Source organism: Calonectris borealis, chromosome 1 (genome assembly GCF_964195595.1).
Source record: "Calonectris borealis chromosome 1, bCalBor7.hap1.2, whole genome shotgun sequence".
Taxonomy (NCBI): Eukaryota; Metazoa; Chordata; class Aves; order Procellariiformes; family Procellariidae; genus Calonectris; species Calonectris borealis.
In genome coordinates this window covers 79,015,236-79,039,685 of record NC_134312.1, presented here as the reverse complement: position 1 = coordinate 79,039,685, position 24,450 = coordinate 79,015,236, and the positions used below count along the sequence as shown (strand labels likewise).

The 24,450-nt window shown below is 41.4% G+C and overlaps 1 protein-coding gene across 2 annotated transcripts; it reads right to left on the bottom strand.

Moving 5' to 3' along the window:
* Positions 1–808: 808 nt before the first annotated feature.
* On the bottom strand, positions 809–24,327 carry RIBC2 (RIB43A domain with coiled-coils 2). 2 transcript variants are annotated; one of them, XM_075162041.1, is made up of 7 exons: positions 24,208–24,327; positions 20,469–20,550; positions 18,565–18,909; positions 17,777–17,895; positions 4,583–4,810; positions 2,822–2,988; positions 809–1,849 (listed from the first exon to the last, which is right to left on the bottom strand). In XM_075162041.1, the coding sequence occupies exons 1-7, from the start codon at positions 24,322–24,324 to the stop codon at positions 1,768–1,770; spliced, it is 1,140 nt and encodes a 379-aa protein (XP_075018142.1). In that variant the 5' UTR covers positions 24,325–24,327; the 3' UTR covers positions 809–1,767. The 2 variants fall into 2 exon arrangements, with proteins under 2 accessions (XP_075018142.1, XP_075018136.1); XM_075162035.1 differs by lacking the exon at positions 24,208–24,327 and adding an exon at positions 23,942–23,997.
* Between the last annotated feature and the right edge of the window lie 123 nt (positions 24,328–24,450).

The window sequence follows — 24,450 nt, the reverse complement described above, 5'->3', positions numbered from 1 at the left end:
GCTTTATCTTCCAACTTTTCTGAATAGCACATTCTTCAGTTCCTGTATTCCAGCCACACTGCTTTTCTACCTAATTTCTATCTATACTGCAATTAGTTCCAGTTGTATTATCATAATAAAATCGGGACATATCTTTTTGTTATGGGTTATCCTGTCCCAAGACACTTCTTTACCTATTTTTATATTCTCCTTACTTGATTTTCTTCCTCCTCTCCATCTAGAGGGATTAACATGATGGTCTTTTCTAAATTCCTGTTGTTATTACCTAGTTCAAAATGGTAATTAGTTGTATTAGCCTGATCCCACAGGGCCACTATTTCAGCTGAGCAAACAGACCTGTTTGAAAAGAGTCCCTTTCAAGGAATGCAAACAGACCTGTTTGAACAGTCCCCTTTCAAGGAATGCTTCCTTCAAACATCTCAAAATCCTCCTACTAATATCTATCTCGAGAACCATGCATTCTTCATTATTTTCACAAAGATGAGAACAACTCGTTAGAGTTTACCTCAGCTTCCGTTTCTTTAAACATCTTTCCTACTTAGCTTGGTGTAGTCATCTTCAAGTTGTTTCACCAGAATTCAAAGTTATCACTTATCCTGATACAAACAACAATCAGCGGACTCCATGCCAGTACCATTAGGATGTTTTTACCCCAAGTTTACATCCCAGATTCTGGCAAGCTACACATACTTATTTCAAGATCTGTTCTCATAAATGGCCTCTCTATTTTTATTAAGGGTTCACAATCTTAGAGGCCTTGGATGTTTAGCTGAATCTCTCATCTCTCTCTCATTCTTTCTTCTGTTTTAGATCATTAAGTCTTCTAACCCTTCTTCCAGTCCTCTGTATGTCATTTCTTTCCCTTCTGGATTTAATTTTCTGGTTATCTCCATCATCCGTTTCTCTTGTGCAGTTAGTTTCTTACATTGCTTCTCCATATTTTCTTCTCATGAGTTTCACTTGCCCATTTTTCAAATATCATTGACTAGCTCTTCCATTGATAAGTCAATTCTGTAACCATAAAGACAGGAAGCAAACTGTTTCCCTGAATTACCCTGCACAAGCTGAGATTTTTCTCCTTGATTTTGTTTAGTGCATGCCTGCTTTTTCCCCGCTCTTCCATCACAGCTGTAAACTCTCCCTACATTCTCCTTTAGAAGCACACTGCCCTTAAATTTTCTCTTATTTCTAATGAATGACAGTGTATGTAGGAATACTTTCCCCCATACTTTTCCCCACTTACTATAACACACATTCCATTTCTGTGTCATGCCTCAATGCTATTATCACCTCGGTAACTACCAAAACCTTCTCTTCTTATTTCTACTGTTCAGGAAATAAAAGAAGTATTTCTGACCAACTTGTCCATTTCTTCCTCTTTGCTTGCTTTTGTATCTGGCTGCTTTTTTTTTGCTTAAAAAAAAACACCACCAAAATTTGTTGTGATTCCTTTGTGAATCCTTTCCAGAAATTTATTTCTAAAGGCATGGATAATGTAAATGTTACAGTTAAGCCTGAGACACAACAGTCAAACAACCTACTACTGAATCTACTAGTACTTTTTAGAAAAACAATCAAGTTTAAAAATTATTACAATGTTTTCCTCTTCTTAGAACAGATGTGGCCTAGCCAACTGACCTTTAGTTTAAGTGCACTGTTTGAACAGGGTAGGGAACAGATAAAAATAATAAAACATGGCATTGCTCAATTAAAAATTTTAATATGTCGACATACTTCTGTATATTTCAGGATGATTTATCCAGAATGTCATCGGCTGGTTGTATTAAACTGTGCATAATACTGGCCTGTTGGAAAATTTGAATATGCTTCTTCTTTAAGATAAATGTTCCTAGTAATAAATAAAAAAAAATGTAGTTAGTAAATGTTTTCTCATTATAATATAGAAGTAACCTGAGAAACCTAAAGAAGATGTAATACATAAACACTCATAAATGCTCACAAAATTCAGAATTATTAGAAATGGAATTTAATATAACTAAATCTTTTTCTCCAAAATGTATGCCATGTTTCAATATAGCAAACTTTTTTTTTTAATCCTAAAATAACCTTCCGAAAGTCTCACAGTGAAAAACTAAATTAACACAGTTCCAAATTTTTGCCTTCACAATAGGAAAACATCAGGTACTGGAAATTCTTTTGTAAAATGTATGTATGCATGCATGATGAAAAAAAAAAAGAAAAAACAACAACAAAAAAAAGACTGGAAGAATAGAATACCGAATCACTTGGTATATTATCTTCCTCCTTTCCCATTAGAGCAGACACAAGACCTGTCCACCAAGATACGTCCAATGGTTAGCTAAAGAATCATCTGGTTTTGTCATACGTAACGGAGAAGCTCCATTTGTGCCATTAGCTTAACCCTGGACTATCAGAAACTAGCAGTTCTACTGATACCCATCCTTTTTTGTTTCAGAAAACTAAGGTAAAACTAAAGTAAATTAAAGAAACACGTACTGTTTTACACCTGATAACATAATTTTCTGCATAGTTAATCGTATTTATTCTCTACTTTGCTATCTATATAAACCGTCTGTTGTCAGTGGAACGCTTTTAAGAATTCCAGCTACTAATTCATACATGTAAATCAGTAACAATCATAACCTACTCTTTGAAGATTGTTTAAATAGGACTCAAAAACACACTTAAGCTGAATTGTTGATTTTTTAAAAAATATAAACTTGTAACCAGTGTATTAAAAAAGTAACAAACAATACAGGTAAAAAATCTCTTTGAAAGCCAAGCTATTGTGTTAACGGTAAAGAGTTTTATTTGAAAAGAAAAGTCTTTTGGTACTTACTTTGATTTCTGCTCCTGAGATAGCTCTGCATTTATGTTATCTAAAACTCGACGGCGTTCCCGATTCTGTCGTTGTTGATGCCGCTCTAAAACCAACTGTGCTCTTGCAGCCTGTATACTTTGCCTGTCCCATTCAGCATCTCTTCGGCGTTCTTCCTCTTCTAGTCTCTACAGGAGTGAAAAAAATGCTTCATTTTCCCTTTGTTCAAAGATGAAACAATATATATGAAGTCTGATTGGTAAGTTCATCCAAACACACTTGCTTGCCTTTACTGAACACTAGGGGTAGCATTTGAAGTAGGGAGAAAAAGTGAGCACTTCCAAACTAGACAGGAGCCCATGCATTAGGCAGAAAAAAAATATTGCAGATGAGAAAGCTATCCTTTTCCAGGGAGCAAGACAGACTCCTACCTCTGCACAAGGTAAGAAAATTAGGATCTGCTGCCTGGCAGAAGTAAGTTAATCAGTAGATTACTATTTCTCTCTGACATATTAGCTCTCTCTAAAAACCCAAAGCAGCAAGACAGATTTTTTTTTTTTTAAAAAGTTCTTGTTAGCAAGAGTTGTAACTTCTTGAGGTCAGAAGTTAGTAGACATCAGTATGGCTTATAATACGGCTAACTCAGTGTAATAACTGAGCCACCAACACCAGATGAGTAGACCCAAACTGTTTTTCTCTCTGCCTCTGTTATACTATCACTTCCTCACTTCTTGTCTGACATCACATTGAACTGATTCAAGAAACCAGGCCTACAAAAAACTCACTTTTCTTAGAGGGACTCATTCTCTGCCAGCTTAACTACTTGAATGGGTTCACTTTAGGGTCACAGGAGAGCCAGGAAAATGACAATTCTATCTTCAGCTTTAATAACAGCAGTAGATAAGACATAGTGTAGCATATGGTATTGTAGGGATTAAAAATAAAATTGAACAGCTATTCATTAACTGTTACGAATCCAGCCTCTGTGCTGAATGAGGTACGTAGCTTCCTACTTCACAATACCTAGGCCTATACACTCATGACTGCATAGGAAGGGTAGATTTCTTCATTTTGACCGTCTGCTTCCATACACCTTTAGAGCAGCAATTATTAGCAATATTTAGTTTTTCTATTGATATTCTATCCTAGAGCATTTCTCATAGTTGTGTGGGATGATACAAAGTAAATTCCGTTGCATTCATGAACTTTTAAGACTATGAAATATGCATGAGCAGGATCACTGGACCTGCTCTATTTGTCTTGCTTGAGTACCCTTGAGCATGAGAACACTGCTCCGGCCTGCCCTGCTTTCACCCTCAGCTCCTGACCCTTCTTCCCCTACAGAGCAGCCCACTCCTGCTCATCCCTTGCAGGCAGCTCATGCAGGCTCAGGTCCTGAACTGCACCATGAAGCCTGGGTCTCGGACTGTGCAGGACCTTGCTACTCAGCTAGGCCACCATGGAACATGCCCCAAGATCCCCCAGGCCCCTTGACCCTGGGCTCCACAGTAACCTTCCTCCCAGCCCAACGCCAGGGTTCCAGCCCACTCCTGCTGCTCCATGACATTTCCGAGCTGCTTCAGAGACACTGTGTTCAGTTTGACTGATTAAATTTTGGGTAAAAGTCAGATCACTGGAAAACACAGTCTTATAATGGGACTTACAAAGGCATAAGTAAATGCCTTACCGTTATATGGGCAAACAACAATATTTTCTTCTACAAACATTGTCTATAATCTTATTACAACCAGGAATACAGAATGTGCATGTAAGCTTAAATACCAGTTTCTCCAGAACTTGTTGCTGTTGAGAGTACCGGATTGCCATCAGCTGGTCCTGATTCATTCCCTTCCATCGATCTGTGATCACACGATGTCTACCAAAGGAACTGACTGCTTGTTCAGGGTTTTCGGAAAGTAAATCTCCTTGAAGGAGGCTGGAAATTTCATCCATGTCATCTTTCATTTTTTGACGCTTTTCCAACTTCATTCTGTCAGCTAGTTCAGCAGCCTAAATTCAGTGAAAGGAGAGAACTGATAGTTTTTCCAAGAGAAAATATTAACTAAGGCATGCAACAAAGTTATCACATCATAATAGATTTCTTCAAAACTTGCATACAGTTGTCAACAGCATCACATATGAATACTGTGATCATGGTCCTATTGGCTAAGGTCAAAAATCTAATAGTATACATTTCTTTAATGTTGTCATATCACATACAGCAAGTAATTTAGGGGAAAATATTTTAGTTTTATAAGAAAAACCAGAATTAAATAAAAAATAATTTCACATTTATCCACAAGCAAATACCAGCTGATATTTGGAGGCCAGACACAATTTGGAAGAAATTTACAATAAAAATTTACAATCTTGAATCACCAGCCTTGATATATATTACATATTAAATCTATGTGGAGTGTGTGGTTAAGCACTCAAAACAAACAAACAAACAGACAGACAGGAGATGCTTATGTTAAGCTTGAAGATGGAGCCTTGAATCTGTTCCCTTTGCTGATACAAAATGCAAACTTGAATCATATTATGTGAATATATCTGTAGTATTAGAAATCATAATATGCGTTTCCTATGGAGATCACTGTTCCTAATGTCCATTATAAGGTCATAGTCTCCTATTCAGAGGAAATTTTCCCCTTCAAAACTTCAGAAAGCAAATATGATGATTTTACTTTAACGTAATTACCTTCTGTCCTGGTTCCAGCTGGGACAGGGTTAACTTTCTTCCCAGTAGCCTGGGGGGTGTGCTGTGTTTTGGGTTCGGTGTGAAAGGAGCGTTGATGGCCCATTGATGCTTTGGCTGTTGCTGGGTGGTGCTTGCACCGGGAGGGGGGAGCACAGCCGGGGTGGTGGACCCAGCTGGCCAATGGGGTATTCTATACCATGTGACATCATGCTCAGTATAAAAACCAGGTGTCTGGGGGGGCTCGCCCCCCGTTCGTGACACGCGGTCGGCGGTCAGTGAGCGGTTGTGTTGTGCATTCTCTGCTTTGTGTATTCTGTTATTGTTGTTGTTCTCACTGTTATTATTACTGTTCTACTTAGTTTTATTTCAATTATTAAACTGTTTTTATCTCAACCCGGGAGCTTTCCTACTTGTGCCCTCCCAATTCTCTCCCCCATCCCACTGGGGGGGGGTGATCAAGCGGCTGCGTGGCGTTTATTTTTGCTGGCTGGGGTTAAACCACGACAGTCCTTTTTGGCGCCCAACGTGGGGCACGAAGGGTTGAGATAACGACAGATTATTTAGAACATATTAAGGAATTTATATCTGGTAACATATTTGTTTGTTCTGCACCATGCTCTTGTTTTTACTGTACCTGTTAAAAATTGGAGTTGGGTTTTGTAGTCTGTTGTGCTCTGCCGTGATTAATGATGTTTTGCCTGGGAGATTTGTTACTAAAATGCTGGCATTGGGGGTTATTTGGTATTTGGGATTCGTAATGAAGCCGTTTCTGCATTTCGGGTACCACCTCATGGAGACCATTAGCAATTATACCTTTTCCTCCGAGAGATTTTTTATGGAGGAAATAGAGAATGGCACCCTCACTACCTTCATCTCCTTTGTTAAAATAACTTGCCAGTACCTTGAACATCCCTGGGTAGTTAAGATATATCTCTTGGTACTCCTTGGGAATATTGTTGCGGTTTTATCCAACGTTAGTAAGCAATTTAAGAATGTCATCCAGAGATCTGCCCCAAGGTTGGATAGTTATGAGTGGCAGGGCGAGTGGGATAGCATGGGCAAATGCTTAGGGCGATGGGCACCCCCAGTGTTCTGGAACTTTACCCCTGAACAAGTGAAGAACCCTGAAAAATTAGTAGAATATTTGGAAGAAGTATGCTGTCACCCTGGCCATTCTAGGGAGACACAAATCACTACAATGTGCTGGGGCCTGGCCCACGCCTACCGAGCCCTGTTTAACTCCACTCAGAACCCCCAAGGGGAAGGAAACGTCTCTGCAGCTGATGACAAAGCAACAGGCCCTGCGGCTACCCCACCCCCCACGGCAAGCACAGCGGCTCCCTCACCCCCCAGGGCAGGCACGGTAGCTACTCTGCCCCCTGCGACAGAGAACCAACCCATGCCGGTATCAGTCGCCCCTATACAAAAAAGAAAATGCACAAGAAAATCAGCTCGTCTAGTAAGGGATGAAGATGAACCAGGGCCATCACGAGAACAGGAGGAGGGGGAGGCAGAACCCGTAAATGAGATGGTGACCACCCGATCCCTATCCCTGGGTGAGCTGCGAGATATGCGAAAAGACTTCAGCCGTCGTCCAGGCGAGCACATTGTCACCTGGCTGCTCCGATGCTGGGATAACGGGGCCAGTAGCCTGGAATTAGAGGGTAGGGAAGCCAAGCAGCTGGGATCCCTTTCTAGGGAAGGGGGCATTGACAAAGCGATTGGACAAGGGGCACAAGTCCTCAGCCTCTGGAGGCGACTCCTGTCAGGTGTGAAGGAAAGGTATCCCTTCAAGGAAGATGTTATATGCCACCCAGGCAAGTGGACCACCATGGAGAGAGGTATCCAGTACCTGAGAGAATTAGCCGTGCTGGAAGTGATTTATGATGACCTGAACAACGAGCAGTTATCCAAAGACCCAGATGAGGTTAAATGCACCCGACCCATGTGGCGGAAGTTTGTACGGAGCGCACCAGCGTCACATGCAAACTCATTGGCAGTAATGACCTGGAGAGATGGAGAGGAACAAACAGTGGATGAACTGGCTGGCCAACTCCGGCAATATGAAGAAAGTCTCTCTTCCTCCCTACGAGCCTGTGTCTCTGCTGTGGAGAAACTGTCTCAGGAGGTCCAGCAACTCAAAGAGGATATGTCCTGCTCCCCCCCTGCACGGGCCAGCGTCTCAGCCATTAGGAGCAAACGTCCCTCTGCTCAAGAAAGGAGACATCGTGGGTACACACCCCGGGGCACCCTGTGGTTTTACCTGCGTAACCACGGAGAGGACATGAGGAAGTGGGATGGAAAACCTACCTCAGTCCTACAGGCACGGGTACATGAGTTGCAAGGGAAAACAACCACAAAAGGGGGTTCTTCCAGGAAAACCGCTGCTCCAGTCTCCAGTGAGTTCCCCAGACAGAGTAGAAGGGCTGATTCCACTTCCGACCTTAACAAAGGGACTTCTGACTCATACTTACAAGAAGTAGATAGCGAATATGATGACCAGGACTAGAGGGGCCCTGCCTCCAGCCAGGTGGAGGAAAGGGACAACCGGGTTTACTGGACTGTGTGGATTCGATGGCCTGGCACATCAGATCCACAAGAATATAAGGCTCTCGTAGACACCGGTGCGCAGTGTACCCTGATGCCATCAAGCTATAAAGGGGCAGAACCCATTTGTATTTCTGGAGTGACAGGGGGATCCCAAGAGTTAACTGTGTTGGAGGCGGAAGTGAGCCTAACCGGGAATGAGTGGCAGAAGCACCCCGTTGTGACTGGCCCAGAAGCTCCGTGCATCCTTGGCATAGACTACCTCAGGAGAGGGTATTTCAAGGACCCAAAAGGGTATCGGTGGGCTTTTGGTATAGCTGCCCTGGAGACGGAGGAAATTAAACAGCTGTCCACCTTGCCCGGTCTCTCAGAGGATCCTTCTGTTGTGGGGTTGTTAAAGGTCCAAGAACAACAGGTGCCGATCGCTACCACAACAGTGCACCGGCGGCAATACCGCACCAACCGAGACTCCTTGATCCCCATCCATGTGCTGATTCGTCGACTGGAGAGCCAAGGAGTGATCAGCAAGACTCGCTCACCCTTTAACAGTCCCATATGGCCAGTGCGAAAGTCCAATGGAGAGTGGAGGCTAACAGTAGACTACCGTGGCCTGAATGAAGTGACGCCACCACTGAGTGCTGCCGTGCCGGACATGCTGGAACTTCAATACGAACTGGAGTCAAAGGCAGCCAAGTGGTACGCCACCATTGATATCGCTAATGCATGCTTCTCCATCCCTTTGGCGGCAGAGTGCAGGCCACAGTTTGCTTTCACTTGGAGGGGTGTCCAGTACACCTGGAACCGACTGTCCCAGGGGTGGAAGCACAGCCCTACCATTTGCCATGGACTGATCCACACCGCACTGGAACAGGGTGAGGCTCCAGAACACCTGCAATACATTGACGACATCATCGTGTGGGGCAACACAGCAGAGGAAGTTTTCAAGAAAGGGGAGAGAATAGTCCAAATCCTTCTGAAGGCCGGCTTTGCAATAAAACGAAGTAAGGTCAAGGGACCTGCACAGGAGATCCAGTTTTTAGGAATAAAATGGCAAGATGGACGTCGTCAGATCCCAACAGATGTGATCAACAAAATAACAGCCATGTCTCCACCAACTAACAAAAAGGAAACGCAAGCTTTCTTAGGCGTTGTGGGTTTTTGGAGAATGCATATTCCAAATTACAGTCAGATCGTAAGCCCTCTCTATCACGTGACCAGGAAGAAGAACGACTTCAGATGGGGCCCTGAGCAACGACAAGCATTTGAGCAAATTAAACAGGAGATAGTTCAGGCAGTAGCCCTTGGGCCAGTCCGGGCAGGACAAGATGTGAAGAATGTGCTCTACACCGCAGCCGGGGAGAATGGCCCTACCTGGAGCCTCTGGCAGAAAGCACCAGGGGAGACTCGAGGTCGACCCTTAGGGTTCTGGAGTCGGGGATACAGAGGATCCGAGGCCCGCTACACTCCAACTGAGAAGGAGATATTGGCAGCATATGAAGGGGTTCAAGCTGCTTCGGAAGTGGTTGGCACTGAAGCACAGCTCCTCCTGGCATCCCGACTGCCGGTGCTGGGCTGGATGTTCAAAGGGAGGGTCCCCTCTACACATCATGCAACCGATGCTACGTGGAGTAAGTGGGTCGCGCTGATCACACAACGGGCCCGAATAGGAAACCCCAGTCACCCAGGAATCTTGGAGGTGATCACGAACTGGCCAGAAGGCAAAGATTTTGGAATATCCCCAGAGGAGGAGGTGATGCGTGCTGAAGAGGCCCCACCATATAACAAACTACCAGAAAACAAGAAGCAATATGCCCTGTTCACTGATGGGTCCTGTCGCCTTGTGGGAAAACATCGGAGATGGAAGGCTGCGGTATGGAGTCCCATACACCAAGTTGCAGAAACTGCTGAAGGAGAAGGTGAATCGAGTCAGTTTGCAGAGGTGAAAGCCATCCAGCTGGCCTTGGGCATTGCCGAACGAGAAAAATGGCCAGTACTTTATCTCTATACTGACTCATGGATGGTGGCAAATGCCCTGTGGGGGTGGTTGCAGCAGTGGAAGCAGAACAACTGGCAGCGCAGAGGTAAACCCATCTGGGCTGCCGCATTGTGGCAAGATATTGCTGCCCGGGTAGAGAACCTGACTGTAAAAGTATGTCACGTAGATGCTCACGTACCCAAGAGTCGGGCCAGTGAAGAGCACCAAAACAACCAGCAGGTGGATCAGGCTGCCAAGATCGAAGTAGCTCAGGTAGATCTGGACTGGCAACATAAAGGTGAATTATTTATAGCTTGGTGGGCCCATGACACTTCAGGCCACCAAGGGAGAGATGCAACATATAGATGGGCTCGTGATCGAGGGGTGGACTTAACCATTGACACTATTGCACAGGTTATCCACGAATGTGAAACGTGCGCTGCAATCAAGCAAGCCAAACGAGTAAAGCCTCTTTGGTATGGAGGACGATGGTTGAAGTATAAATATGGGGAGGCTTGGCAGATTGATTATATCACGCTCCCACAAACCCGACAGGGCAAGCGCTATGTGCTCACCATGGTGGAAGTAACCTCAGGATGGCTGGAAACATATCCTGTGCCCCATGCCACCGCCCGGAACACCATCCTGGGCCTTGAAAAGCAAATCCTGTGGCGACATGGCACCCCAGAAAGAATTGAGTCAGACAACGGGACTCACTTCCGAAACACCCTCATAGACACCTGGGCCAAAGAGCACGGCATTGAGTGGGTCTATCACATCCCCTACCATGCACCAGCCTCCGGGAAAATTGAACGATACAACGGGCTGTTAAAGACAACACTGAGGGCAATGGGTGGTGGGACATTCAAGCATTGGGACACACATTTAGCAAAGGCCACCTGGTTAGTGAACACTAGGGGATCTGTCACTCGAGCTGGCCCTGCCCAATCCAAACCCTTACGTGCTGTAGAGGGGGATAAAGTCCCTGTCGTGCATATGAAAAATATGCTGGGGAAGACGGTCTGGGTTGCTCCTGCCTCTGGCAAGGGAAAACCCATCCGTGGGATTGCTTTTGCTCAGGGACCTGGGTGCACTTGGTGGGTGATGAGAAAGGATGGGGAAGTCCGGTGTGTACCTCAGGGGGATTTAATTTTGGGTGAAAATAGCCAATGAACTGAATTGTACGATGTTAGTTATTACATAGTACTGTATGTCATCACTTCTATGGTTACCATATGCCATATTAACAGTATTACAGTAAGAATCACCCAGATTAATTTAGGATGAACGCCGATGAAACTGAGCAAGGTGCAACAATGATAGAACCAGACGAGCGCCCAGAACTGGCCTCCGCATGCAAGAGCCCGACACCACACACCATCTCTCCTGCCCTGCAAGACTGTTACGACAGGTGGAACCCGAAGTCATGGACTACATGAACTCAACGGACGTTTTAGAGGGATGGCCCATGGACTAAGGGAATGATATCTCTGTGTGCGTATATATCAAAAGGCAGGGAAAAGCAGCGGTGACTAATTGGAATGTATGGGAAAATGTGAGACCTGGGCATGATGTAGATGGTATAGAATAAGGGGTGGATATTGTCCTGGTTCCAGCTGGGACAGGGTTAACTTTCTTCCCAGTAGCCTGGGGGGTGTGCTGTGTTTTGGGTTCGGTGTGAAAGGAGCGTTGATGGCCCATTGATGCTTTGGCTGTTGCTGGGTGGTGCTTGCACCGGGAGGGGGGAGCACAGCCGGGGTGGTGGACCCAGCTGGCCAATGGGGTATTCTATACCATGTGACATCATGCTCAGTATAAAAACCAGGTGTCTGGGGGGGCTCGCCCCCCGTTCGTGACACGCGGTCGGCGGTCGGTGAGCGGTTGTGTTGTGCATTCTCTGCTTTGTGTATTCTGTTATTGTTGTTGTTCTCACTGTTATTATTACTGTTCTACTTAGTTTTATTTCAATTATTAAACTGTTTTTATCTCAACCCGGGAGCTTTCCTACTTGTGCCCTCCCAATTCTCTCCCCCATCCCACTGGGGGGGGGTGATCGAGCGGCTGCGTGGCGTTTATTTTTGCTGGCTGGAGTTAAACCACGACACCTTCCAAAGAAGAATTAGACTAAGTAAATTAATTTGAAGTAGAATGATAATGCTGTGCATCATCCGTTTCTAATCCTGTCTCGTTCTTCTGCAATGCATAAACTAAACCCTCTAGAACAATGCACGGTGCCGCCTTCTGTCTGGACAGAGGATAGGTAATCTCCTTCTTGCTAGGGCACAAAGAGCACAGGTTGCCCGACCCGTCTCTCGCATATGTAGCTTTACGCATATATCTTAACTGCAACAGACCAGTGGATACCCATCTCTCCAGTTTGTCCAAGATTGTCTCATACCCTGTTCAAAAATCACTGGCTTGAGAATATTCACTTTACAAGTAGAACAGCTCTGTACTTTTCTTGCCGACTAGTAGTTCACTGGCTGGCACACACACGTTTAGCAAGTGGATGAGGACAAACGGAAAACGAAGGGTTATGCATCAGAAAGCCATAGCTAGTAAAATAGTCTTCTGTGATATATAAGGTGAAGCTGAAAATTAGTAGGCAGAGCAACTAGAAGATATAAACAACTGAGAATGATAGGACTATCTAGACACATGTGTGGGAACCTGTTCCTTTGCAAATGTCACGGAGAAGAATCCTAACTCAGTAAGCACAGTGATCTATGCCAGCAGAGGAGACTGCTAACCTGGGTTTATCTCTACATTTATATTTATGGACTTCGAGTTTGGATGACAGCAGTTCTCCCAAGCATCAGGCCCGGAGACTGTCAAAGAGCAACTTCTATTTGGTCCAAGTAAACTGGGACAACAATCTGTCAGGGATCGGACAGAAGAAGAAATAACAAATAATACTAAGTACCATATCCTAGATTAGTAAATTCCATGGCTGAAAACAGCCTTGTGGTTTTCATTAAAATAACAAAAATGTTTGATGTGCAAACAAACTAATAAAAGATAAATTCATTTTTTTAGAATTATAAATTAGCTAAGCCACAATTCAACTTAGACGATGCAGAAAACTTCATATTTAAAAATACTTACCAGCCATCTAACAGGAACACACATTCTACTCTAGAGCACGAAAAGAAATGTCTACTTTTAGAAAAATGGAAAAACTCAAGCAAATCAATTTTCAAGTGGCAAAACATCAACTTCAGATATAGTAATTACCAGCTCTGCCATCATAACATGGAATAATACATTGGAAACTAAAAGCCTCTTTTTCATCTCACTGAAGTCAGTGAGTACAATTTTTACCAGAAGTTTAAAGCAATTTTTTTTAATCCAAAATGTGTTTCCCTGAAGTTTTTTTTTTCCTCCAGAAAAGTCAATAATAACTTGAGAGGGACTACGACATTACAATTTCCAAGAAAAAAGAAAGAAAAAAACCCAAAGATTTTCAATCATCTGATATTTTTGGGACACTGAACCAGAATATCTGGGTATGTACTTTTAGCTTATTAATACTATGAATCGAGCAATTATTTTTAGTTCTGAAAATGCTCCAGAGTAAATCACATTTAACAGAAAGTCATTCTGGAAGGACCTCACATTACTGGCCTACAATGAAGAATTATTGAAGCTTAAAATGTGTAATTTTTCTTTAGATCACTTTACTAATGTCACTCCACCGTGATCTAGAAACAGATCCAAAAAAGGCACTTAGACCTGGTAACCCTAACCTTCTCAGTAAGAGGGAGAGCCTAAAATTTCTGAGCTGCCTGGGAATCTTACTGGAGGAAACTCCCAGCTCTATGCATAGCCATGCATGTAGCACTATGATGCAACTATTAATGACACTGCAAAAGAAAGATTTTAAACTCGGAAAATGCATCAGATTTAACCTATCAAGTGAAATCCCTAATAAAACATAATTCACTGGTGTAGCACGGAAAAAAACACAGACGCACAAATACATGCTCCTTCATTTATGCTGATTTGTGATCCAGCATTATATATCTTCCCTACTACTAAATGCTTCCTTTCACTGTTGATTGAAGTCATAAAGCAAAAGAAGAAACACACATAGAAGCCTCACGAGTCCAGGACTTCACATGCTTAGAAAAACACCAAGTCTCGAGTGTGTAAGGAACTAACTGCTGCCAACACAGGACTAAAGCAATGCGCAGCTTCTGAAGTCCTTATCACTAAGTCACAAAGCTCACAGATGACCAGAGTGACCTATCCAGGGTCTTAGGAACTTGTGAAAAAAGTATTATTAATCTGTATAGTAAATACAATTCCTTTGTCTGTATTATACAGATACTTATCTCATAGTAGAGAACTGCACATCCAGTACATTCAAGCTAGGAACTTCTGCTTAGCAAGGTCTATAAAAAAATCAGTATGCGCACTATGTTTCCTCAAGCCTGAAAATATGGTAAAAATGTTGAAATATTGACGATTCTAAACGTTGAATATCAAGAATAAGATGTAAGTGATAAAAGATATTTGCACAGCACACTTCATAGAATGATAAAAAGTTATCACTCTTCTTCTATGTTTAGCCACTCAAATATTTCATTTCAGGTGAAAAAAAGGCTCCACAGTTAATACAAAAACATAATTTACTCAAAGCCTGAAAAGCTATTTCTCTGAAGTGACTGCTGGCTCTTAACAGCATAATGTTGAGTGGATACGGAACCAGAATAATGCCATCAAATGTCTATGATAACAACATTATCAGGAAAACTATCAAGCTCTTGTGGTATGCCCAGGAATAAATTCTAAGGACACAGGTCTATAAGATTGTTAACAAGGCTATAAATATGAGGTCATTAAATTAGAGATCCTTTGTAATCACATCCTCTCATTTTCTTAGCATTATTTACCAAGAGTCTTGGAAAGGATTCAAGTCCTGTGCTATATAAAGCAAAAGACTCTTTCTGATTTCAAGAACACAATCAGTATATCTATCACTGTACTGGCAAATTGGGCATTCCCAAGTGTTATTATCCTTAGTGAGGAACCCCTTTCTACAACAGAAAGATTCTGCTATGGAATCACACAGAAGTGAAAAATACATATTCGCCAGGACTCTGGGTAGCCTTCATTTCTGTTACCCAGCTTGTCAAATTAAAATTATTACTACTTATGTATGAATGATTTCAGCAGGAATAACCGACAGTTTAAGCTAGTAGAAGTCTTCTCTTATGCCAAGGACAAAAGCAATATTGGTGTTTCTGGTTAATACATACCTAGGTGAGAGAAAATCTGAGAGGAAGGATCGCATTAGTCTTCTAGACACTACACACACTTAAAATGTTTACAGTACAGGATCCTTCACCACTGGGAAATATGGTACCAAACATATCATCAATTCATTGTCTTGCTAATTAATTCCAGAAGAACAAAAAGAACCATTAGTAATAAGCTTGTCAGCAATAAAGTCATTGGCAGAGGTATTGTGGTAAGTGGAGGAAGCTGAACCACTGTCACAGGGGCAGCAACATCAAATCCCGTAATGAAGGCAAGCTGTGATGAACTGAGATACCCTACCTTCAGTCATCTGCTAGGATTCTTTACTAACTGGTTCCTTACTAATAGACTGACCAAAACATGTTTCTCCTGGAGTACACGAGTTGCTGGTTTTTATGTTGGGTGGTTTTTTTTTTGTTTGTTTTAAAAAATGTATTTTATTCTTTACATCCCCTAAAGATATACAGATGATGGTCACAGAGACAATGATTGATCCAAAGCCAAATTCTAGGAAATTTCTTCCTCTCTGAAGATGCATTCCCACATTATACTTTATCCAAATTACAGTAACTGAGGGTTGCCTTAGAAAGAGTAGGTTTGCTTTCTCCCTTCCTTTACTGCCACCTTAGACTGTGCATTCACTCCTCCCAGTCAGATCTAGCAGTCACTCATTCTAAACTAGAGTTCATTTTCTTTTGGATTTGAGAAATTATCTAACACAGCCTGAAGCTTCATGATCATTAGATCCACTGCAAGAGAGACAGCAGAAAAAAAATGTATGAAACTTAGGGAACAGGAAAAAGGAGTTCCTCTTCTGGCAGTCACTGACAGGTAGAGCAGATATGTGTAGAGCAAAATGCAGTGCGAGACTGCACCCTCAAGAGGTTAAGGTCTTCAAACCAGTTACTCAGAATGCTGAAACTGCTGGAGACTCCTGTTCAATACATTTGAGGTCAGATACAGAGACTTCTTTTGTGAAGTTAATTCTCAGGCTGAATGCCTTGGTTTTCTCTCTTGGGAAAAAGATGTACAGAAAATTCCTCTATAACATAGCTTTCTTTTAAAGGCAACATCACTGAAAGGCCTGGCAACCTGAAACCTCTGGCTTGCATGTTTAATAAAGAAAAGCAATGACTGTGCCAGCATATCATTTCAGAGAAAAAGAAGAGCTTTTCTCAACCATTCAGCAAAAAAAGGAAATGCTGAAAACAGTATTGGGGGGGGGGGCGGGGGGAGTAAACTTAACTAACTACCTCAGAAAGAAAGAAAATGAGCTGCAAGCTGTAACTCCAATCTATACAACATAGCAAGGGATGGTAAGAACCAAGAGGAGATTGTTGCCCCAACCTCCATTATCATGCCCTTATGTTAAAAAAAGCAAGAAGCAAGTCTTTTTTTATATATTTAATATGCACAGAAGTCTAGTAGAATGTATATGCCCAAACATTTAAAACCACACCACACACAAACCTCCCACTCCATCCCCAAACCCTGTCACAAATTCAGGAATTTTTATGTGGAATCAATTGGTATGACAACCCTAAGTGCACCAGCCACTTTGGGTACTTTTGTGGCTATTCATACAAAATACTGTTCAGTAGCCATGACTTCAAGCAGCAAGAGCCTTTTCAATTACCTTGGGGTATCTATAAACAAAATTATATGCCAAATGTACACTGAAGGGCTCGAGCAACACTTACACAAAGACTTGCACGCTTATATACACTTAAACCAAAAGATACCATACTTGATGTAGATAATTTAAATGTGGTTTATTTTGATGTGACTAAATAAATTTAAAGCTAGTTCACACCAAATATAGTTTAACCAAACTACTAGCATCCATCTAGCCCTTCGAGATGTATGTATAAGCTGAACAGAAAAAAAACCTGTGCAGTCAGAGAAAGAACTGGAGCATGACAGATAATGGTACGAAGACAGATAGAGAAAGGTTCACGTCTTATTTCAATACATTCCAAAGCATGCTGAGTAAACAACGAAGAGACATGTACACAAATACCAAGGAGGCAGCCAAAGTGCCTAAAACAGTGGTCATGGGGAAGTAACATAACCAATAAAAACAAAAAGCTACTGGTAGTAATGTTTCCACACAAGCAAAAAGAAAAGCAGGAAGACACAGCTAAGATTATCCGATGACTGATATAAAAGCAGAAGGAAGCATGCGAGGCATTTGCTGTACCCCAGTTTACAGACTAAAAGTCCCCGAGAGACTGAGGAGTTGTGGCTGCCCTCTAGTCAGCAAGCTGAGAACCAGGAGGGAGAATTTTGACAGAGGGTGACTAGATAGAGGATACCTAAATCCCTACAGAGGACAAAGTGAATAAATTCTATCTTCCAATTACTGAAACAACCTTGGAAGTTAGCTGCTAAGAAAGCTCTGTGAAAATGTCATTACTCATTGTACTTTTGCTCATCTTATTTTCCTTCTCTGTTTCCACTTTTTTAAAAAACAAACGCAACATTAATTTACCTGGGTTCTATTGAAATCTTTAGTAGCTGCACAAACAGCACGCCTGTTTTCTTCTTCTTTTCGTTGTTGCTCCATAGTCTTTTGGTCAAATTCAATCCTATTCTTGTCATACAGATCGTCTGAATTAAATTAAAAGGAAATTTATTCAATATTCATGGACATGGTGTGCCATATGAGTAAGATACTATAAGACACAGAAAGAGAGACAGACAGACAGACCGAGGAGCTACAGATACAGTAAGCTGAATTACATAACTATTTCCAAATCGTACCACCGAAGCTTTCCATTTTGGAATTTAAGGTGACTCATGAAATCAGTTTATTATGTAACCCGTCTTAACAGTTAGACAAAGTTAAAATGAAAAAGTATGTTAAGTATTGCAGAAAAAATGTTTTATGACAAGCTAAAAAAGAAAAATCAGTATTATTTTGTCTGCTGTAGAACAGTAAAGATTGGACAATTTGGTCTGATAAAGTAAACATACCATCTAGCATGGAAAACAGGTGGTTTTTCAGAATGCTCTGATACTTTTGGGGTGTAAAACAGAAATGGAACCTAGGTAATACTACAGTCATTACATGTTATTAAATATAGATTTATTAAGTGAGATATTGAATACATTAGAGCTTGTAAAGTAAAAATTACTGCAGTATTTCTAAAAGCTGAATATTGAATATACTAAAATACTGCTATGTTAGAATATGACACAATAGGCTATACCAGTTTTGTCAGATACACCAGAATTTCAGAAAAAGCAGATTAAAACCTTATTATCTTCTTTTGTTACCTGCAAATTTTTGATCAGCTAATGCATTCTTCCAGTCTCTCTGTTGCTGAAGGGACCACTCTCTTAACTGCTCCTTTTGAAATTTCATCCTCTGATCATACTTTAAGTCTTCACCTACAAACTTCTGCAAGCCAGATACAGTACATCGAGGATCATTGTCTGAAAGTCGAGCAGGTCTGTCCTTCTTTAAAGCTTGTGGATCGGACAGGTCAAATTCACGTCTTGTTTCTGGCTTCTGAAAATTCTTCTGAAATTCACTGATAGCCTTATTTATGTTTCTGATATCATTTTTCTGTCGTTCTTCTAACATACACATGATCTTGTCATTTTGCTTCATTTCATTAGCTAGAGAAAAATGAACACAATGAAAATACAACTCTTAGAAGTGCATGTGTCATGGAAGTGCACATATAAGATGGAAAATAAAATTCTGAAGAGGAATAAATAGAATATAAGTCTTCAAACTTTTATACCTTAGGAAAGAGCATTTGATCTATGAGTACCAGCCCAGCAAACACTCTAATGTTAGTAATATTTACTTACAAAATACTTTCAGTTTTTTAGGTATCAATTCTCTTATTAATGTTACAATGAAATATATGCATGTGAAACAAAGATAATAATAGATACTTCAAGAACTATGAGGTTTCATTTCATTAAAACTTGCAGCAACACATGAAATGTACTGTATACTAATTCTTCCCATTTACTCTTAGTTTACAGTTACAACTGGAATACATTAAGTTGCTTATTAAGAAACAAATAACTATCAGGCTCCCAATGAAAGGAATATAGATAGTTGTTCCATAGTTCCAATGATTTTTTCTAACCATAGCACTAAAATAATTGGCTGGCACTAACAGTTTTTGAGGAGCTTAACAGCTCTTGCCCATTTAATCAGAATGCTGTAATTGATTTAGTTTTAAAGAAAACCAACCAAACAACAAAAACAACCCCAGCCAAAACTAGCCATTCTAGCCTTTTAAATATAATTCACATGAAAAGATTATTTCCTCTGCTGCCAGACTACATATTCCTTCTGGCAGTTTCCTAGGAGTCAGTGTCTGACAGGTATTCTGCCAGGAAAATCACAAGCAGCCGTAGAAGCACAGCATGGAAGTTGGCAGCTCCATTCTAGTTCTTCTTGAAACCCACAGAGAGCTCAGTCTGTGGGACCTTTTCACATGATACCACAGGAAACCATTCCAAATACAGAGGCCGCAAAGGGTTTTGAGGTCAGGGGACACGACTGAAATATTTGTGTGGCTACGTGTTCTGACTCAGCAATAGCTCCTACTTACAGCCCTGTTGTACATAACTCATGCTTCTAGCAATAATAATCTACAGAGGATTCTACAGAATCTATATATTCTACTGACAAATGGCCAGACAGAACATGGGTTTACTCTACAAGAAAGTAATCAAACAAATTTGCCACTATTATTCTGAAAAGAACAGTATCAAGTAATTAAGTTTTTTTAAAATGCTCCCGTATCTTCAGGTGTCTAAACAATGCTATTTGTCAACAATTATTAAAAGAAGACACTGAAAATTCCGGTCTATTAGGAAATGTACACCAGTTTAATCATGTCAATATAAATCTTTGGATACTGAGAAAAATACATACTGTACCAATGCAAATGTACAAACATAAATAGGACTACACATTCTAGTATTCAGTTTGTATGTCTGAATTTAGAGAAAAGCCTACAATTCCGTTTATATAGATATATTGATTGATAGATTTATATAGATAGAGATATATAGCAACATTCAAGGAGATAGACTCCATTTGGAAATAAATATGGCAGTCTGAAATACTCGAAGGGAAAAAGAAAGCAGGAAAACAGATGCTAAATTACATTTAACTCTTCACAGAAATATCAGAGTATCTATGAATATACCAAGTCCTTCATTTCGTGCTTTTTCAGCTGCTTCTTGAATTTTCCTGTCCTTGACCTGGGTATCCAATGCATCTTTATCAACCTATTAAAATGAAAAGAGAGATACTATGTTTGAACGATTAAAAACAGGCATTGTCAAACTACATTCATTCACAGTTGTAGCAGAATGATATAAACCCACTACCAACAGAGTCTATACACATCACAATTTAATGTAGGCAACGTAAAAAGAAAATTCAGAAACAGCAGTATTCTTGTTGGTTTGCTTCATGTTAATAATGATTATATATAATAATATATATATATTTTTGCACTGAATCAGAACAAAATATACCATATTTACGTGATATATAGAGCTATAAATATAAACATTTTACACCACATTACACAGAATATGTTTTCCCATTATAGCTGGATTTTTACTTAGTTTTTCTTGGTTTTCTGCTTTCATTTATAAAGCCGGCAAGTATTTTGACAGTCAAGATGACAGGAAGTTGTAATAGTTCAGATGTGAAAAAAATATAGACAGTTCACTACAAGAAAGAAGAAATAACCAGGGATGGATAGAAATTTTCCAGTCTTATCTGATAGAGAGTGGGATTCATGTAGTTGCAATATTGAGATACATGGAGACATTTGCAATGAGCTGACGGACACGGTACAGGATATTCACATCCCTAGAGAGCGGTTGCTGAGCCTAAGGCATATCATCAATGCTTGCAGCCACCTACATTTTAGGCAAAAGAATCGGGTCCCGTATTTGTTGACAGAAGGTGGCAAATTAACAGGCAGAAACCTGGAATTTATTTCTTCTCTCTCTCTCTTTTTTTTTTTTTTTTTTTTTTTACTGGTCAAGTCACTTAATATCTTTAAAAGATTTATCAAAAAACAATGACAATTCTTCAAGAATCTGGTAAATTATTTTTATAGTCTTTGCCTAAAAACTATTCAGATCAAGACAGAAAGACCTAAACAGATCATGGCTGAAAATTAACACATTGTTAATGCTGTAAAGGACTACTGACTATACCAATCAGGCAAAGAGGTAAATCTGTAAGCAAGGGTGAAACCATAAACAATTCTACAGGGTATCATTGTCCAAAAACAATGGTGTCATGGGCATTAAATATCAACTCATTTAGAGATCTCATTTGGGAAACCAAGCTTTCAATGTAACTATAGGAAACACTGTTAAGAAAAATTCAATATGACTTCATTAGTAGTTTCTGGCAATAATGCAGGTGAATGAAGGTATTGACTTGTGTGTGCAAATTCAGTTACGCTATCAGCTCTCTTACATTTGAACAGCTTTCACTTAACAAGAATACATCCTTAAAACAACCATTCCAAATCACATAAAGCTGCAGGTTTAACTTTTAAGCATTAAAATAACAAATCCCTTACTATGAACAGTTCGAAGCAGCTAATTTCTAATCTACTTGTATTTATGTATAATAGCTCATATATAAATGGAAAGTAATTTTTCATTTGGACTACTCATCTGAACTCTTTTGGGAAATTACTAATTTACTGAGGATAAATTTTTAAATCTGTAAGGAAAAGAGCGGTATCTTACTTTTCCATTACTCAGATGAGGAAACAGATACATAAGTCAAAGTAATAATAAAACTAGTAATAATCCAGAAAAAAAAATTAAATCTCAGCTCCCATTCTGCTTTCCAGTCAATATATTATCTCCATGTTTTTAAACTACTCAATTCCCGCTTAAGGATCTGTGGTGTCTAAGTCAAATATCATCTTGATTTTTTAATTTTGTCAGACACAGCTGCTCAACTAAACTGGTGAGAGAGAGAGACAAAGCAAAGAATCTAAAACCACATCGGAAATACTGATACAGTATATCTCTGTATAGATTTGTTGACTCTTTGTGCTTTGGACTTGGCCTAACTTCAAAGCACAAGAATAGCCCCTCCTGTTAGCAGTCATTGTTCAGCCAATGAATAAGGTACATTGAATCATGTTAATCAAAATATTTACAAAATTCCTCCAATGGGCTCTCCTTCATTTTAGATGTTTGTGTCACATAAATAGATCTATCAGAACTTGTCTGATAGTCAGTTCTGCAAAAGTATTTGAGAAAGACCTTCAGATGGTGTACTTCAGTATTGCTCAATAAAGTACACAGAGATATGCTGATTTTCATTAGCTGAGAACTTGCACTTTACAGTTAATTTTTAAGGCTCTAGAAAAGCCATTTTGCAGAGAAATTATGTGTTTCCTGATGAAGAAAGTTGAACTCCCTTACTATACCCATCCCACACCTGTTAAAAAAGTTTATTAGCTCCTTCCATTTAAGTATATTGTTGGCTACCATATGTGTCAGGATGCTATATCAGATGGGCAACCCATCCTGTTTGTTAGATGGGAACTGCTACTTTGCTGTGCAACTGAAATGACTCGAGTACGAGTCACAAAAAAAACCCCAAGGTGCCGTCAGAGATAAGGTGAAGATATCCATACACTGACATATGAGACGTGTTTCAGTACCTGAGACAAAATGGATCAAATTGACATCTGTTGCAATTCTACCAGTCCAATGAAGTCAACAGACTGGACTTAGTTTCACCAATTCTAAATTTGGTCCTACACTAGTTAATGCTACAGCACTTACATATGATATATCCATCAGCAGCAAGTACTCAAAATACTTTACAAGCCAAATTTAAACTTGCTTCACCTCACAGCACTCTCCCTCCACGCATACACATGGAGTCTTAACACAGGCCTTTGGACACATTACAGTAAGATTAAATGAAATATTGCATCCAAAATTTAAATAGATATAAAATACAACATACTTTCCTGACATTCAGGATGCAAACTGCATAGATGACTCTAGACAAAATGCACCAGAGCTATCATCCCCACAGATCTTCACAGACTGAAGGGCATTCACATTCTGACATCCACTCCAGGAAAAATCAGACACATCAGCTAATTCCATATACATAAACATGGCCTGATGGATCTGTCATATTTTGCCTGATGCAAAATAGGAACCAAGTGGAGGATCCCTTTCAGCAATAAAACTCTCACAGCAGCGATTCTAGCTTCTAGTGAGAATCAAACAGACGAGGGAAGTAGCAGCACAGTAGAAAGGTAAAAACCACTTATTTGTTTACGCCACATCGCGTGAGCTGACTCTGCAGGCTTCTGGCTTACCCCAAAGCAAAGCATACTACATTAAGTTAACTCCTACACCAACACCGAAACACAGGGCTTGATCTTTCTTTCCTATTAAGGAAAAACGAAATCTTGCCCTTGAACCCTACAGCAGTGAGACACAAGTCCCCCTCACTCTCTCTCACACGCACCCCCCCAGCCACAGCTGCCAAAAATAACTGTTGAGGATACCTAGAGAATCCCAACTCGCTTTCACCAGCAACTTTGTTAAAGCGCCTCAGCCCTCTGAAAGATGCAACAAGGCGCTTTCTCCCCGTTTCCCTCCCTACCTGGAACCACGGCCTGCTCGCACACACTTACGAGGCGCTGAGGGGGCGCGCGCTCCCCGCAGCCTTCGGGGCGGCCACCTCCCGCCCGCCCCCGGAGCCGCCCTCCCCGCTCCTGCCGGCGTGGCTGCCCCCCCCCCGCCCCGGCCTGCCCTAGGGGTCGCCCCCGCTTTAGACCCATCTCCTCAGAACACACGGGAGCAGGGCGGGAGGCACTACCCCTCCCCGCTGCGCCGCGGCCCGGGCGGGGGCTTGGGCCGCGCCCTCACCCCTATGGTCCGGACTCGCGCGTTGAAAATGCGGCTCTGCCGCTGCAGCTCCCGCTGCCGCCGCCGCTCCAGGGCGGCAGCCTCCTGCAGCTCTCGCTGCAGCCCCAGCCCGCTCATGGCGCCGAGAGGGCAACCGGCCGCCGGCGCTGGGCGGGCGACGGGCAGGAGGGAAGCGCGGCCGGGAACAGCCGCCCGCCAGGAGAACAACACAGGGGGTCGCGATGGCAACGGGAGCCCCGCCCC

Excerpts from the sequence above, each read along its gene's own strand:
- RIBC2 (XM_075162041.1), bottom strand. The coding sequence starts at position 24,324 with ATGAGCGGGCTGGGGCTGCAGCGAGAGCTGCAGGAGGCTGCCGCCCTG. Across the intron at positions 2,989-4,582 it reads AACAAGTTCTGGAGAAACTG|AGACTAGAAGAGGAAGAACG; the intron begins GTATTTAAGCTT and ends TCACTCCTGTAG. Across the intron at positions 1,850-2,821 it reads TCTCAGGAGCAGAAATCAAA|GAACATTTATCTTAAAGAAG; the intron begins GTAAGTACCAAA and ends ATTTATTACTAG.